This window comes from Monodelphis domestica, chromosome 3, assembly GCF_027887165.1.
Source record: "Monodelphis domestica isolate mMonDom1 chromosome 3, mMonDom1.pri, whole genome shotgun sequence".
In the NCBI taxonomy this organism is placed as follows: Eukaryota; Metazoa; Chordata; class Mammalia; order Didelphimorphia; family Didelphidae; genus Monodelphis; species Monodelphis domestica.
The window spans coordinates 489,869,881-489,886,341 of NC_077229.1; the positions used below are offsets into that span (position 1 = coordinate 489,869,881).

Here is a 16,461-nt window from a genome sequence, read left to right on the forward strand (position 1 = left end):
CTTGCACAAATACTCTATCGCTTCTGCTTTCCTGTAGCCTCCCTAAATATCCTTGGAGGTTCACTCGTTTTTAAGGTCCCTCTCAATTGTTGTCCTCAGCGACAAGAATCCTGGAACTGAGAAGCAGTTTCTATGTCAATTATCAAGGATGAAGCTCAGCTAACATAGGCAGAGCTTTAATTTCCTCTTTGCAACCCATGAGAGCATGTAGATTATTCCTTTTACAGTCATCATCAGCCAAACCAAGAAAACAAGAGGATGTAGGAAAGTGGGAAATGTTGTAATGATGGTAGTTCTTAACAAGCAACAGCCATGAAAGCCATATGGCCTATTGTGTATAGACCACGGCCTCAGATCGTTTTCAGCTATGTAACGCTGAGCACATAATCTCAATATTTGTAGACTTCTGGACCAACAGCTTCAGGGCAGCTAAGGGACTCAGTGGACAGAAAAGGCTTGGAGACAGGAGGTGTTCTGAGTTCCAAGGTGACTGGGGACAGGTTCTAGCTGTGTGACCCTGGTCAATTCTCTTTGCCACAATAACCTAGGCCTTCCCGCTCTTCTGCCTGGCAACTAATATATAGTATTGAGTCTCAGACAGAAGGTAAGGGCTCAAAAATGGACACCCCCCCCTCCGCAGCCCCCGCCACACACCCAAGACATTGAATGCAAAGTCATTCTAATTTAGTTTAATGTGGACAATCATTTAAGGTAAAAGGAGGCCGGCTTTTTTCATCCCAATGTTTCTCTCATTAGCTTTGGTGGCTTTAAAAACAAATGTCTTCTATTCCTCTCCCATGTTCAGTGCATGCTGCAGTCATTGCCATTATTGAAGCCATTAAGAAGGGCATCGCAGAAGAGACTCTTGTAACTCTCAAGAATCCCAAAGCCGCTTTAAAGTATGTGCATGATAACCTCGCTGGGAATTATCAAAAGGCACTTTGGGAAGCCATAGAGCAGAAAGAAGAGAAGGTACTTTATTCGCTAATGATTAAACGTAAAACATAGTTAAGGGTGTTCCTCGGTGTTGGAAATAGAACAGTTGTCAGCTGGTAAACAGTGACTACCAGGGATATATTTGAAGTCTTACTTCTTAGTAGGAAAAAAGCCAGGGCACAGAGAAGAGGATTTGAAAGTAGATAATGAGGTAAAAGAAGGTCTCAAATGCATGAGAAACTTGCAGTTTTGTCAAAGCTCACCAGAAAAGTACTAGGAGATATGGTTGCAATAGAAAGAATGGGGAGTCCTTTACTTTGCAACAGCTAGAAGCGTGCTGGTGAACCTATGGCTTGTGTGCCAAAGACGGCACCCAGAGACCTCTACTTGGATGTGGGTGTGGAGGATGGTTCCTCTGCAGAGTTGCTTTCCTGCCTCTGAGTTCAGGGTAAACCTTCCCTTTGTCCCCCCTCTGTCTGGGCTTCGGGGCTGCTTGGCTTGAGGAAGGTATTGGTGTATCCCCTCCCGTAGAGCAGAGGTCGCCCACAGCACTGAAAAGATCTCCAATTTCTTCTGTCCTTCCCTGCCAGGTGGCAGTGTGGGAGGGTGACCTCAGCCACCAAAGGATAACCAGGCTCCCTCTGGCTCCTGCTCCCAACCCATGGGAATGGCAGCCCAATAGGCAGGCGGGACTGGGTGTAGGGGAAGGTCCCTGGCCTCAGGAGGTAGCTTTCTCCAGGCATGGGCTGGCTGGGTGCTGGCCCCACTCCCAAATGGTGAGTGCGGGGAGCAGGGTCTCTGAGTTGACTACCCTCTGGGCTTGCGCCACCTGCTAAGCCCACGCCCAGGCAGCCGCCCCCTCACTCAGCCAGCCCCCAACGCAGCTGGGTGCAAGGGCAGGTCCCTATGGCTACAGGAGTTGGCTTGCCCAGGCTCCAGCCAGCTGGGAGCCCTCATCCCCCCCCAAAGCCCCTCTGTCCAATGCTGGGGAGAGGGATGTGACACATTGTTGCAGTGTGGGCAGGGCAAAGCAGGGGATGGGGATCCGGGCACCAAGTCTGGAGGTGGGGTGGGGGAAGGCACCGCACAGTTCCCAAAAGTGTTTCCAAAAGTTTCCAAAAGACTCAACCATCACTGACCTAGTATCACTGCCCAACCCTAGTTTTCAAGGAATCCCCATGTGCTCCTCATGTTGTTCCTTGAGAAAATTCTCAATCCTCGCGATATTTCTCCTTAAACTTCTTCCTGCATGAAATCACAGGCATCAAAATGTGTACTTCATGCAACAGTTTTTCAGTGACAAGGCTTAAGTTCCCTTCCTTGCCTTCCTCTCCGCCATATGGCCAGAACTTGCATCCAGGATTCGTTCTGTTCCCCCGAAAGCACCAGATCATGCCTGCCTCCCATGATTAGATTTTTCTAGTTGGGATTGATGTGGGTGATAAAAGTCTCAGCTTTGTAGAATAAGCCCAGGCTATGAGCTCTGAGAGGATGATTACAAGAGAAAAGTAGCTCTCTGTAGAACTTTCTCTCCAAGTTGTATTGGAGGAGTGGCCAAGCAGTCCAGCATCTTTGCCAACAACATCCCAAATAGAAGCGTGCAGAACTAGACAGGAGAAACAATGGAAGGAGAAAAGAAATGTGGTTTTACAAACACTGTTCAACAAGAACCAAAGTGCATTTTGATTCTGTAATCTATCGAGCCCATGTTGGACGTGAGAATCGGTGGCCCATTGGGAAAGGTATTCCCTGAAGGACTGAACTCTTGAAAGCCTGTTTGCTTTTGGGCTGCAACCATTGAAGTTGTTGTTTTTTCAGTATATCCTTTCTGAGGAGGAAAGAGATGAAAGGGAGGAGCTCCTGACCAAAGTTGAAATCCAAGGGAGCATCAACAAAATCAACAGTAAGTGATGTCATTTTGTGAAGGAAGTGCGAGGTGATAGACTTTTGTTCCCTCAAGTCCCCTGAAGTTGTGTGGCATCCTTTTCCTCTTTCTGCCTTCTGCTTTTGACATTGTTTTTGTGGAGGACTTTCGTGCGAGTCCATTCATGAGGCTCGGGGGGCTTCTCATGGTTTGAAACCTCCCCAACTCCCATGGGATGAAATCTGTGACCTTGTTCACTGTAGCTGCTCCACAACTATTTGGCCCCTTTTGTTGTGCCGGAAGGCTGAGACACGCCATCTGCCCCTTTCCATCAAGGATCATTCATCTCTGATGTGGTCTAGGTATTGTAGACCTCTCCGTGGTCAGGGTAAGTGGTGATTGGCTAGGCTGGTGCTGCCCGGAAGAGTAGTGATCCTTAAACCCCCAATCCCTGAGCGATTCAAGGGGAAACACCAGCAAGTACATAAAGTGTGATTCGGACTGCCATCTGACTGCCTCCTTGTCCTCCAGGGGTCGCTGCTGTCGATGAGATCAATGCTGTGATTCGGGAAGATCATCCCAGTAACACTGTGATGGCACTCATGAATCCTGAGGCCCAGCTCCCGACCGTTCATCCCTTTGCTGCTGTTCTGTATCAGGATGAACTGTTCAACCTTCAGAAACAGAGCTCTTTGGTAAGTGCAGGAGGTCTGTGGCTGCATGAGTGACTCGGAGGCTGGAGCATTGCTTGGGAAGGGCAGAATCCACTTGAAAATGAGGTGTTGCTCTGAGATCATGGCAGAAGGGGAAGAAAGCTGCTGGGACTTTGCGGCCATCCATAGGATCTAGTTGCCCTTCACTTAAAGTAGTGATTCCCCAGAAAGCATAGGCACTGCGTCGTCCGGACTGCCATGACGGCTGGTCCCCTGGAGGGAGCATTGGACCCGGGGTCCTGCAGACTTCGGTTCCCGTGTGGCCTGGTTGCCTTTGGTAGCTGGCTGATCGCGAGCTTCACGCCAATGGCCTGGCCCTTACTTACCCCTTTTCTGCCTTGGAAGCTCTCCTGAGCATTGATTCCAAGACAGAAGGGAAGGGATTGACTAAACAGACTGAGATAGAACAGTCAGTGAGGCAAGCCGGAGGAACACCGGCCCGGGGCGATACCCTGAAACGTTAGGGCCCTGTGACCTTACTGAAGGTCCCGAAGCCCCGTCGCCTAGGCCTTCGCATTCTTTTACCTTGGAACCTAAGCACTCTATGGGTGTGACAAGAGAAGGTAAGGGTTGAAGAAAAAGCCTTTCTCTTTCTGCAAGCACTCTGTCGGGAGTAATAGCACAGCTACTTGCCAGCTTATCATCCCGTGTGGCCCTGATAGTCAGCTTGTCGAATTATCAGCTGTTGGCAATAATAGGGACTACACTGGCATTCCTTCTCATGCATCCTTATTCTTCTTCTCATCCACCTACCTATTGACTTCCTTTTCTTCAATTGTGTCTATGGCACCTTTGGCAGCAAGGTGTTTCAAGCAGGTTTTTCGATTTTGTGTTTCGTGGGGATTTTCAGAATTGATACTTTGTATAATGCCGTGACAATTCTCCTGAAGGACATATGTTTTGCTCCAGAACTACTTGGCCCCCGAGGAGCTGTCCACGACAGTAGAGAAGGTGTCAGCCGTTGCTCTGCTTAACCAGGCATTGGAAACTGAGGATCTTGATTTGACCCAGGATCGTCTCAGAAATCCCTCAATTGACTTCAATAACCTGGATGAAGCACACTTGGAACGGTAAGGGATCCCTCATTCCTTTCAGCTCTTTGTCAGTGGTACCGGTGAGATTCTGGAATCATTAGCTCCAGGGACCTGTAATCTCAAGGATGGAGTCCTTCCTGGCAAAGCCCTTTGGAAATGTTTTTGGTGTCCTGATTGGCCATATTCTAAGTGGTCATGAAGAGCTAAGAGTGCTCGTGGACGTTGTCTTGGTTGTATTTGCTTTTCCGAAAAGGTGGACTTGTTCCTTTCAACTGTGGGGGATATAAGGGAAGCTGCCACCTTAACCTACACGTTTGCCATGCTTTCAGGTAGAGTGGCTACCTTGGGCTTTTTTTTTTCAGTAAGAGAGGTCCGGTGACAAGCTCAGGAAGAAGTCAGCAGGACCTGCTTTTGAGTCCTCTGTGGCCTGCGTGAGCCAGACCATGTTGAGCTCTCAGGAGCCTCTCTGCACTGGTAGATCTGATCACTGTCAGGCATCCTGCATTATCTCCAACCATCTGTCCCATCACCTACTCTAATAGGGGGCAAAGCAGACATTGAGAAGAGGGGGCTTCCTTTTGCTATTTCCTTGGGACAGCCCTGAACAGGGTCCTAGCTGGCACGTGCCCATGTTCAGCTGCTGTTCCTTTCATTTGATGCTGCCAGAACTCACTCCTGGACAGCAAAGACACTGGAGCCATTAGTGCAGGATGGATGGATGTTCTAAACCAAAGTGAAAAGTTTGAGAATGAAACATACCTGCATGTGAAAGAGGGTAAGGCCAGGATACTTTTAGGTCAGGCTCTACGGGATTGTCCTCATTTGTGTTGGTGCCCCCCCCGAGGGGAGATATTGCTGGTCCTCTCCCAGTGTTAACAGTTATAAAATGCCCCACCTTACCCCCCATCCCCTCACTGCCCACCCTGAAGGTGAGCAAAAGTTCTCCAGATGACAGATTTGTTAGGGGTTCACTACCCCAGCCACCTCTGCACCAGAGAAGGAAGCTGAGGCTTAGATAGGTTTGTTGGCTTCGCCTGTGATCCCATTGGTAGTAGATGGCCGATTAAGGATGAAAAACGAAAGGAAACCAAAATTACCCTTTGCTTTAAATCTTGGGATCTGTCTTAGGCTTTGGTTCTGAGGCCAAAGAGCAGTAAGGGCTAGAGAATGCAGGCGAAGTGACTTCTCCATGGTTAGGCAGCTAGGAAGTGTCTGGGGTCCTCCTTGAATCGAAGACCTCCCCTCTCTCAGCCTGACTCTCAATACCCCAAGCCACCTAGAGTCAGGATTTTCATCCAGCTCTTCTGACTCCAAATTCCACAGTCAGAAGAATAAGGAAACCAACTGTGTGTAGAAAACCATGGCTCTGTGACTGCGATGGAGATAAACCTTTCCGACCTGAGACCACTTTGCCCCTTCTGGCCTTGACACTCTCACAGTGGGATTAGCCAGGTCCACAAGGTCAGAGAGAAACTGCTTTTCTCTTGTCAACTCTGGTGGATTCTGCATGCCCAGAATCTCTTAGATCTACAGGCCATCGAAATGACTCCCAGGCAAGTGGGGCCGTTCTTCAGCTCTCACTTGGACAACAGCAATGCCTTTTGTTTCTTCTTTTCCATGTTGTTAATCCCTCTCCTCCTGTCGTTTCTAAGACAGAAGAACAAGAAGGGCTGGGCAAGTGGGCGCTACGATTTACAGAGACTTTAGTTCTGTCAGGGCAGGACAGCTACGCGAGACATCCCTTCCCTGAGCCTTCCCTTTGTGGGCATGCCCCCACCTGGAAGTCATTTTCTGTGTGCTGTAAATAGCTGTCCATCCCTGTGTAAGTCCTACGGAGGTGCGGGTTCCTTGTGGTCAGAGGCTCTTTGGGGTGGCCATGGTGTCCTCTAGACACTCGAGTCCCCACAGGGCTTTTCCTTTTGCAACGTCATCGTTTTACACATGCTTCTCGGGTGAATGTCACAGAAGGGCGACAAACCCTGCTGCATGCCTGTTCTCCTACTCTTCCCATAGGTCGCTCTCCCAGGATCTGTCGTGTTTCGTCAACTGAAAGGGACATTTAAAGATAATGGATGTTTGGTGACTCTTGTCTTCCCCAGGTACGCTAGCAGGCTCATGTCCATCAAAAGAGAAGCCTCATCTCAAGGACAGGATAACCTGAGGCGGGATGAAATGCAGAATCAAATCGATAGGGTCAATGAGGAAATTCAAGAAGCTGAAATTCAAGGAGAAGAAAGTAAGTGCAGTCAGTTTGGTTTTGCAGAATGCTTGCGAATGTCTGTCTTCTGGATAATTCGAGGCTTGACCTTTAGCCAATGGTTTCCTCAATTTTTAACTCCAGTCCTGTTTGGGGGTGCGGGGAACTTGTCCTAATGTGTCTTATTATATGATTTTTGTCTTAGTTCATGGAAAGTGAATCAATACAAATATTGGTTGCCAGGCAGCAGAGTGGTAAGTGCTAGGCAAGTGGAGTTCCATGACTTTCGCAAGGTTAAGAAAAGGTAGGAAAGTAAGTGATGCCGGATCTGAATCCAGGGCTTCTCAAGTCCAGGTTCCTCACTCTTATCCACAGCCACTGACCTTCCCCTCTAGATGATATCGAAAGGTGGCTTTTTCATGGCAATGACTATAACTTCATCCTCTTGGCCATGGCGCTCTGTTCATCATTTTGATCACAGATGGTGATAGAAATGTAAAGGATGCGGGATATTGGACTAAAGTCTTCCTCGGCCGAGGAAACATTCTGGAATAATGAGGAAATATCTGATGAGTGGCTCAGTGCCTAAAGTACTGACTGCATAGTGAGGAAGACTGGAGATCAAGTCATGTCTCAGCTACTGCCTCGTGATATGCCCCTGGGCCAATGATTGAGCCTCTGCCCGAGGTTCCTCCACGCCAATATGGGGGAAATAATAGTAGCTACCTCTCAGGGTTGTGGTCAGGATGAAAGGGAGATGATATTTATGCAGCACCGAGCAGCACAGTGCGTGTCACCTAGTAGGGGCAGAATGTATTCTTGTTCCCTTTCCTTGAGTCAGTAACCTTAGATTCCTGCGAGGATCAAAATGGATCAAAATCAGGAGTCTGCATTTCTGGTCCCAGCTATACCACTAAGGCCTTTGGGACTGTTGGAAAAATGATTTGTTCTCCATGGGCCTCAATTTCTTAATCTGTTTTGGGAGGGTTTTGCAGGACTTTGCAGCTCTCAGGTCCTCTGTGGGATATTTCCAGGTTTATGTTGTTATATTTGCCTTTCCCACCTCTCATCTTTGTAATGAAATCATCCCTGCCCTGGTTTCCCCTTCTTTGACTTGTCAGCAGCCACTCATCATCATTTCTCTCAAGGCTCAGAGGTTGTGAGGCATCCTTTTCCTCTTCTCGTCTCATGATTTCGCCGTAGTTTTGTTGGCGGACGTCCATGTGCGTCGATGTTTAAGGCTTTGGGCTCTTCTCGAGCTTTGACATGTGCCCTGCTCTCTTGCAATGCTATGTGTCACCTTGTCAGCTGTAGCTGCTCCAAATCTTTTTGGCCCCTTTTGATGGGCAGGTTGCCTGAGACACCATCTTCATCTTTTCATCAAGGATCACTCATCTCTGATATGGTCAGGGTCTTGTAGCCCTGCCTGGTCAGGGTTAGTGCTGATTGACAGTTTTCTGTGAGACAGGACTGAAACGGAATTTGAGCATCTTTTTTTCCTAAACCTTGATGTTGAAAAAGATGGAGAGCCCAATATTGTACGGCTTCGTCATGGGTTGTCTTGTTTTTGTTCTTTTGTAACATGCCCAGCCTCCCGAACCCCGAGGTTGCCCCTTTTAGGCACCACAGGGTTATCTTCCCATTCTTCCATTGCTCAGGAATTTCCGTAATCTGCCAGGCAAATTGCTTGTGTTGCATAGAGAGCCTAGTGCTGGATTTGGGCAAGAAGACCTTGGGTGGAAATCTCGTCTAACATTTCCCTGCATCAAGGCAGCCTCTGATTGAGAGTGGAAAGGGCCCTTATTGGTCAAGCAATTCCACCCCACCCCCAACTCAGGCCAAAAGCTTTGAAATGGCTTGCACAAATCGCTTCTGCTTTCCTGTAGCCTCCCTAAATATCCTTGGAGGATCACTCGTTTTTAAGGTCCCTCTCAATTGTTGTCCTCAGCGACAAGAATCCTGGAACTGAGAAGCAGTTTCTATGTCAATTATCAAGGATGAAGCTCAGCTAACATAGGCAGAGCTTTAATTTCCTCTTTGCAACCCATGAGAGCATGTAGATTATTCCTTTTACAGTCATCATCAGCCAATCCAAGAAAACCAGAGGATGTAGGAAAGTGGGAAATGTCGTAATGATGGTAGTTCTTAACAAGCAACAGCCATGAAAGCCATATGGCCTATTGTGTATAGACCACGGCCTCAGATCGTTTTCAGCTATGTAACGCTGAGCACATAATCTCAATATTTGTAGATTTCTGGACCAACAGCTTCAGGGCAGCTAAGGGACTCAGTGGACAGAAAAGGCTTGGAGACAGGAGGTGTGCTGAGTTCCAAGGTGACTGGGGACAGGTTCTAGCTGTGTGACCCTGGTCAATTCTCTTTGCCACAATTGCCTAGGCCTTCCCGCTCTTGTGCCTGGCAACTAATACATAGTATTGAGTCTCAGATAGAAGGTAAGGGCTCAAAAATGGACACCCCCCCCTCCGCAGCCCCCCCCCACACACCCAAGACATTGAATGCAAAGTCATTCTAATTTAGTTTAATGTGGACAATCATTTAAGGTAAAAGGAGGCCGGCTTTTTTCATCCCAATGTTTCTCTCATTAGCTTTGGTGGCTTTAAAAACAAATGCCTTCTATTCCTCTCCCATGTTCAGTGCATGCTGCAGTCATTGCCATCATTGAAGCCATTAAGAAGGGCATCGCAGAAGAGACTCTTGTAACTCTCAAGAATCCCAAAGCCGCTTTAAAGTCTGTGCATGATAACCTGGCTGCGAATTATCAAAAGGAACTTTGGGAAGCCATACAGCAGAAAGAAGAGAAGGTACTTTATTCGCTAATGATTAAACGTAAAACATAGTTAAGGGTGTTCCTCGGTGCTGGAAATAGAACAGTTGTCAGCTGATAAACAGTGACTACCAGGGAGATATTTGAAGTCTTACTTCTTAGTAGGAAACAAGCCAGGGCACAGAGAAGAGGATTTGAAAGTAGATAATGAGGTAAAAGAAGATCTCAAATGCATGAGGAACTTGCAGTTTTGTCAAAGCTCACCAGAAAAGTACTAGGAGATATGGTTGCAATAGAAAGAATGGGGAGTCCTTTACTTTGCAACAGCTAGAAGCGTGCTGGTGAACCTATGGCTCGTGTGCCAAAGACGGCACCCAGAGACCTCTCCTTGGATGTGGGTGTGGAGGATGCGTCCTCTGCAGAGTTGCTTTCCTGCCTCTGAGTTCAGGGTAAACCTTCCCTTTGTCCCCCCTCTGTCTGGGCTTCGGGGCTGCTTGGCTTGGGGAAGGTGTTGTTGTATCCCCTCCCGTAGATCAGAGGCCGCCCACAGCCCTGAAAAGATCTCCACTTTCTTCTGTCCTTCCCTGCCAGGTGGCAGTGTGGGGGGTGACCTCAGCCACCAAAGGGTAACCAGGCTCCCTCTGGCCCCTGCTCCCACCCCATGGGAATGGCAGCCCAATAGGCAGGCGGGACTGGGTGTAGGGGAAGGTCCCTGGCCTCAGGAGGTAGCTTTCTCCAGGCATGGGCTGGCTGGGTGCTGGCCCCACTCCCAAATGGTGAGTGCGGGGACTGGGTCTCTGATTTGACTACCCTCTGGGCTTGCGCCACCTGCTCAGCCCACGGCCAGGCAGCAGCCCCCTCACTCAGCCAGCCCCCAACGCAGCTGGGTGCAAGGGCCAAACGCAGCTGGGTGTAAGGGTAGGTCCCTATGGCTACAGGAGTTGGCTTGCCCAGGCTCCAGCCAGCTGGGTGCCCTCATCCCCCCCCAAAGCCCATCTGTCCATTGCTGGGGAGAGGGATGTGACACTTTGTTGCAGTGTGGGCAGGGCAAAGCAGGGGATGGGGATTCGGGCACCAAGTCTGGAGGTGGGGTGGGGGAAGGCACCGCACAGTTCCCAAAAGTGTTTCCAAAAGTTTCCAAAAGACTCAACCATCACTGACCTAGAATCACTGCCCAACCCTAGTTTTCAAGGAATCCCCATGTGCTCCTCATGTTGTTCCTTGAGAAAATTCTCAATCCTCGCTATATTTCTCCTTAAACTTCTTCCTGCATGAAATCACAGGCATCAAAATGTGTGCTTCATGCAACAGTTTTTCAGTGACAAGGCTTAAGTTCCCTTCCTTGCCTTCCTCTCCCCCATATGGCCAGAACTTGCATCCAGGATTCGTTCTGTTCCCCCGAAAGCACCAGATCATGCCTGCCTCCCATGATTAGATTTTTCTAGTTGGGATTGATGTGGGTGATAAAAGTCTCAGCTTTGTAGAATAAGCCCAGGCTATGAGCTCTGAGAGGATGATTACAAGAGAAAAGTAGCTCTCTGTAGAACTTTCTCTCCAAGTTGTATTGGAGGAGTGGCCAATCAGTCCAGCATCTTTGCCAACAACATCCCAAATAGAAGCGTGCAGAACTAGACAGGAGAAACAATGGAAGGAGAAAAGAAATGTGGTTTTACAAACACTGTTCAACAAGAACCAAAGTGCATTTTGATTCTGTAATCTATCGAGCCAATGTTGGACGTGAGAATCGGTGGCCCATTGGGAAAGGTATTCCCTGAAGGACTGAACTCTTGAAAGCCTGTTTGCTTTTGGGCTGCAACCATTGAAGTTGTTGTTTTTTCAGTATATCCTTTCTGAGGAGGAAAGAGATGCAAGGGAGGAGCTCCTGACCCAAGTTGAAATCCAAGGGAGCATCAACAAAATCAACAGTAAGTGATGTCATTTTGTGAAGGAAGTGCGAGGTGATAGACTTTTGTTCCCTCAAGTCCCCTGAAGTTGTGTGGCATCCTTTTCCTCTTTCTGCCTTCTGCTTTTGACATTGTTTTTGTGGACGACTTTCGTGCAAGTCCATTCATGAGGCTTGGGGGGCTTCTCATGGTTTGAAACCCCCCCAACTCCCATGGGATGAAATCTGTGACCTTGTCCACTGTAGCTACTACGCAACTATTTGGCCCCTTTTGTTGTGCCGGAAGGCTGAGACACGCCACCTGCCCCTTTCCATCAAGGATCATTCATCTCTGATGTGGTCTAGGTATTGTAGACCTCTCCGTGGTCAGGGTAAGTGGTGATTGGCTAGGCTGGTGCTGCCCGGAAGAGTAGTGATCGTTAAACCCCCAATCCCTGAGCGATTCAAGGGGAAATACCAGCAAGTACATAAAGTGTGATTCTGACTGCCATCTGACTGCCTCCTTGTCCTCCAGGGCTCGCTGCTGTCGATGAGATCAATGCTGTGATTCGGGAAGGTCATCCCAGTAACACCGTGATGGCACTCATGAAACCTGAGGCCCAGCTCCCGACCGTCCATCCCTTTGCTGCTGTTCTGTATCAGGATGAACTGTTCAACCTTCAGGAACAGAGCTCTTTGGTAAGTGCAGGAGGTCTGTGGCTGCATGAGTGACTCGGAGGCTGGAGCATTGCTTGGGAAGGGCAGAATCCACTTGAAAATGAGGTGTTGCTCTGAGATCATGGCAGAAGGGGAAGAAAGCTGCTGGGACTTTGCAGCCATCCATAGGATCTAGTTGCCCTTCACTTAAAGTAGTGATTCCCCAGAAAGCATAGGCACTGCGTCGTCCGGACTGCCATGACGGCTGGTCCCCTGGAGGGAGCATTGGACCGGGGGTCCTGCAGACTTCGGTTCCCGTGTGGCCTGGTTGCCTTTGGTAGCTGGCTGATCGCGAGCTTAACGCCAATGGCCCAGCCCTTACTTACCCCTTTTCTGCCTTGGAAGCTCTCCTGAGCATTGATTCCAAGACAGAAGGGAAGGGATTGACCAAACAGACTGAGATGGAACAGTCAGTGAGGCAAGCCGGAGGAACACCGGCCCGGGGCGATACCCTGAAACGTTAGAGCCCTGTGACCTTACTGAAGGTCCCGAAGCCCCGTCGCCTAGGCCTTCGCATTCTTTTACCTTGGAAGCTAAGCACTCTATCGGTGTGACAAGAGAAGGTAAGGGTTGAAGAAAAAGCCTTTCTCTTTCTGCAAGCACTCTGTCGGGAGTAATAGCACAGCTACTTGCCAGCTTATCATCCCGTGTGGCCCTGATAGTCAGCTTGTCGAATTATCAGCTGTTGGCAATATTAGGGACTACACTGGCATTCCTTCTCCTGCATCCTTGTTCTTCTTCTCATCCACCAACCTATTGACTTCCTTTTCTTCAACTGTGACCATGGCACCTTTGGCAGCAAGGTGTTTCAAGCAGGTTTTTCGTTTTTGTGTTTCGTGGGGATTTTCAGAATTGATACTTTGTATAATGCCATGACAATTCTCCTGAAGGACATATGTTTTGCTCCAGAACTACTTGGCCCCTGAGGAGCTGTCCACGACAGTAGAGAAGGTGTCAGCCGTTGCTCTGCTTAACCAGGCGTTGGAAACCAAAGATCTTGAGTTGACCCAGGATCGTCTCAGAAATCCCTCAATTGACTTCAATAACCTGGATGAAGCACACTTGGAACGGTAAGGGATCCCTCATTCCTTTCAGCTCTTTGTCAGTGGTACCGGTGAGATTCTGGAATCATTGGCTCCAGGGACCTGTAATCTCAAGGATGGAGTCCTTCCTGTCAAAGCCCTTTGGAAATGTTTTTGGTTTCCTGATCGGCCATATTCTAAGTGCTCATGAGGAGCTAAGAGTGCTCGTGGACGTTGTCTTGGTTGTATTTGCTTTTCCGAAAAGGTGGACTTGTTCCTTTCAACTGTGGGGGATATGAGGGAAGCTGCCACCGTAACCTACACCTTTGCCATGCTTTCAGGTAGAGTGGCTACCTTGGGCTTTTTTTTTTCAGTAAGACAGGTCCAGTGACTAGCTCAGGAAGAAGTCAGCAGGACCTGCTTTTGAGTCCTCTGTGGCCTGCGTGAGCCAGACCATGTTGAGCTCTCAGTGTTTAAGGCGCCTCTCTGCACTGGTAGATCTGATCACTGTCAGGCATCCTGCATTATCTCCAACCATCTGTCCCATCACCTACTCTAATAGGGGGCAAAGCAGACATTGAGAAGAGGGGGCTTCCTTTTGCTATTTCCTTGGGACAGCCCTGAACAGGGTCCTAGCTGGCACGTGCCCATGTTCAGCTGGTGTTCCTTTCATTTGATGCTGCCAGAACTCACTCCTGGACAGCAAAGACACTGGAGCCATTAGTGCAGGATGGATGGATGTTCTAAACCAAAGTGAAAAGTTTGAGAAAGAAACATACCTGCATGTGGAAGAGGGCAAGGCCAGGATACTTTTTAGTCAGGCTCTACGGGATTGTCCTCATTTGTGTTGGTGCCCCCCCCGAGGGGAGATATTGCTGGTCCTCTCCCAGTGTTAACAGTTATAAAATGCCCCACCTTACCCCCCATCCCCTCACCGCCCACCCTGAAGGTGAGCAAAAGTTCTCCAGAGGACAGATTTGTTAGCGGTCCCCTACCCCAGCCACCTCTGCACCAGAGAAGGAAGCTGAGGCTTAGATAGGTTTGTTGGCTTTGCCTGTGATCCCATTGGTAGTAGATGGCCGATTAAGGATGAAAAACGAAAGGAAACCAAAATTACCCTTTGCTTTAAATCTTGGGATCTGTCTTAGGCTTTGGTTCTGAGGCGAAAGAGCAGTAAGGGCTAGAGAATGCAGGCGAAGTGACTTCTCCATGGTTAGGCAGCTAGGAAGTTTCTGGGGTCCTCCTTGAATCGAAGACCTCCCCTCTCTCAGACAGACTCTCAATACCCCAAGCCACCTAGAGTCAGGACTTTCATCCAGCTCTTCTGACTCCAAATTCCACAGTCAGAAGAATAAGGAAACCAACTGTGTGTAGAAAACCATGGCTCTGTGACTGCGATGGAGATAAACCTTTCCGACCTGAGACCACTTTGCCCCTTCTGGCCTTGACACTCTCACAGTGGGATTAGACAGGTCCACAAGGTCAGAGAGAAACTGCTTTTCTCTTGTCATCTCTGGTGGATTCTGCATGCCCAGAATCTCTTAGACCTGCAGGCCATCGAAATGACTCCCAGGCAAGTGGGGCTGTTCTTCAGCTCTCACTTGGACAACAGCAATGCCTTTTGTTTCTTCTTTTCCATGTTGTTAATCCCTCTCCTCCTGTCGTTTCTAACACAGAAGAACAAGAAGGGCTGGGCAAGTGGGCGCTATGATTTACAGAGACTTTAGTTCTGTCAGGGCAGGACAGCTACGCGAGATGTCCCTTCCCTGAGCCTTCCCTTTGTGGGCATGCCCCCATTTGGAAGTCATTTTCTGTGTGCTGTAAATAGCTGTCCATCCCTGTGTAAGTCCTACGGAGGTGCGGGTTCCTTGTGGTCAGAGGCTCTTTGGGGTGGCCATGGTGTCCTCTAGACACTGGAGTCCCCACAGGGCTTTTCCTTTTGCAACGTCATCTTTTTACACATGCTTCTCGGGTGAATGTCACAGAAGGGCGACAAACCCTGCTGCCTGCCTGTTCTCCTACTCTTCCCATAGGTCGCTCTCCCAGTGTCTGTCGTGTTTCGTCAACTGAAAGGGACATTTAAAGATAATGGATGTTTGGTGACTTTTGTCTTCCCCAGGTACGCTAGCAGGCTCATGTCCATCAAAAGAGAAGCCTCATCTCAAGGACAGGATAACCTGAGGCCGGACGAAATGCAGAATCAAATCGATAGGGTCAATGAGGAAATTCAAGAAGCTGAAATTCAAGCAGAAGAAAGTAAGTGCAGTCAGTTTGGTTTTGCAGAATGCTTGCGAATGTCTGTCTTCTGGATAATTCGAGGCTTGACCTTTAGCCAATGGTTTCCTCAATTTTTAACTCCAGTCCTATTTGGGGTGCGGGGAACTTGTCCTAATGTGTCTTATTACATGATTTTTGTCTTAGTTCATGGAAAGTGAATCAATACAAATATTGGTTGCCAGGCAGCAGAGCGGTAAGGGCTGGGCAAGTGGAGTTCCATGACTTTCGCAAGGTTAGGAAAAGGTAGGAAAGTATGTGATGCCGGATCTGAATCCAGGGCTTCTCAAGTCCAGGTTCCTCACTCTTATCCACAGCCACTGACCTTCCCCTCTAGATGATATCGAAAGGTGACTTTTTCATGGCAATGACTATAACTGCATCCTCTTGGCCGTGGCGCTCTGTTCATCATTTTGATCACAGATAATGATAGAAATGTAAAGGATGCGGGATATTGGACTAAAGTCTTCCTCGGCTGAGGAAACATTCTGGAATAATGAGGAAATATCTGATGTGTGGCTCAGTGCGTAAAGTGCTGACTGCATAGTGAGGAAGGCTGGAGTTCAAGTCATGTCTCAGCTACTGCCTCGTGATATGCCCCTGGGCCAATGATTGAGCCTCTGGCCGAGGTTCCTCCACGCCAATATGGGGGAAATAATAGTAGCTACCTCTCAGGGTTGTGGTCAGGATGAAAGGGAGATGATATTTATGCAGCACCGAGCAGCACAGTGCGTGTCACCTAGTAGGGGCAGAATGTGTTCTTGTTCCCTTTCCTTGAGTCAGTAACCTTAGATTCCTGCGAGGATCAAAATGGATCAAAATCAGGAGTCTGCATTTCTGGTCCCAGCTATGCCACTAAGGCCTTTGGGACTGTTGGAAAAATGATTTGTTCTCCATGGGCCTCAATTTCTTAATCTGTTTTGGGAGGGTTTTGCAGGACTTTGCAGCTCTCAGGTCCTCTGTGGGATATTTCCAGGTTTATGTTGTTATATTTGCCTTTCCCACCTCTCATCTTTGTAATGAAATCATCCCTGCCC

At 48.7% G+C, this 16,461-nt stretch overlaps 1 protein-coding gene and 1 long non-coding RNA gene across 2 annotated transcripts in view; both read left to right on the forward strand.

Moving 5' to 3' along the window:
• Window positions 1–4,403: 4,403 nt before the first annotated feature.
• The window catches only part of LOC130458529 (uncharacterized), a 54,775-nt gene continuing 42,717 nt past the window's right edge, over window positions 4,404–16,461 (forward strand). Inside the window, exon 1 of the long non-coding RNA XR_008917928.1 lies at window positions 4,404–4,583. This is a non-coding gene — a long non-coding RNA (uncharacterized LOC130458529). The remainder of the gene's footprint in view (window positions 4,584–16,461) is intronic.
• Window positions 11,395–16,156, forward strand: LOC103096331 (ras GTPase-activating-like protein IQGAP2). Its single transcript, XM_056824776.1, has 3 exons — window positions 11,395–12,110; window positions 13,038–13,198; window positions 15,270–16,156. Exons 1-3 carry the CDS (start codon window positions 12,009–12,011, stop codon window positions 15,583–15,585), a joined length of 579 nt encoding a protein of 192 aa, XP_056680754.1. The 5' UTR covers window positions 11,395–12,008; the 3' UTR covers window positions 15,586–16,156.

What these genes read in the sequence shown, in the direction of transcription:
- LOC103096331 (XM_056824776.1), top strand. Translation starts at nt 12,009, where the DNA reads ATGGCACTCATGAAACCTGAGGCCCAGCTCCCGACCGTCCATCCCTTT. An exon ending in TTCAGGAACAGAGCTCTTTG is followed by an intron (nt 12,111 to 13,037) that starts GTAAGTGCAGGA and finishes GTTTTGCTCCAG; the next exon opens with AACTACTTGGCCCCTGAGGA. An exon ending in GATGAAGCACACTTGGAACG is followed by an intron (nt 13,199 to 15,269) that starts GTAAGGGATCCC and finishes TGTCTTCCCCAG; the next exon opens with GTACGCTAGCAGGCTCATGT.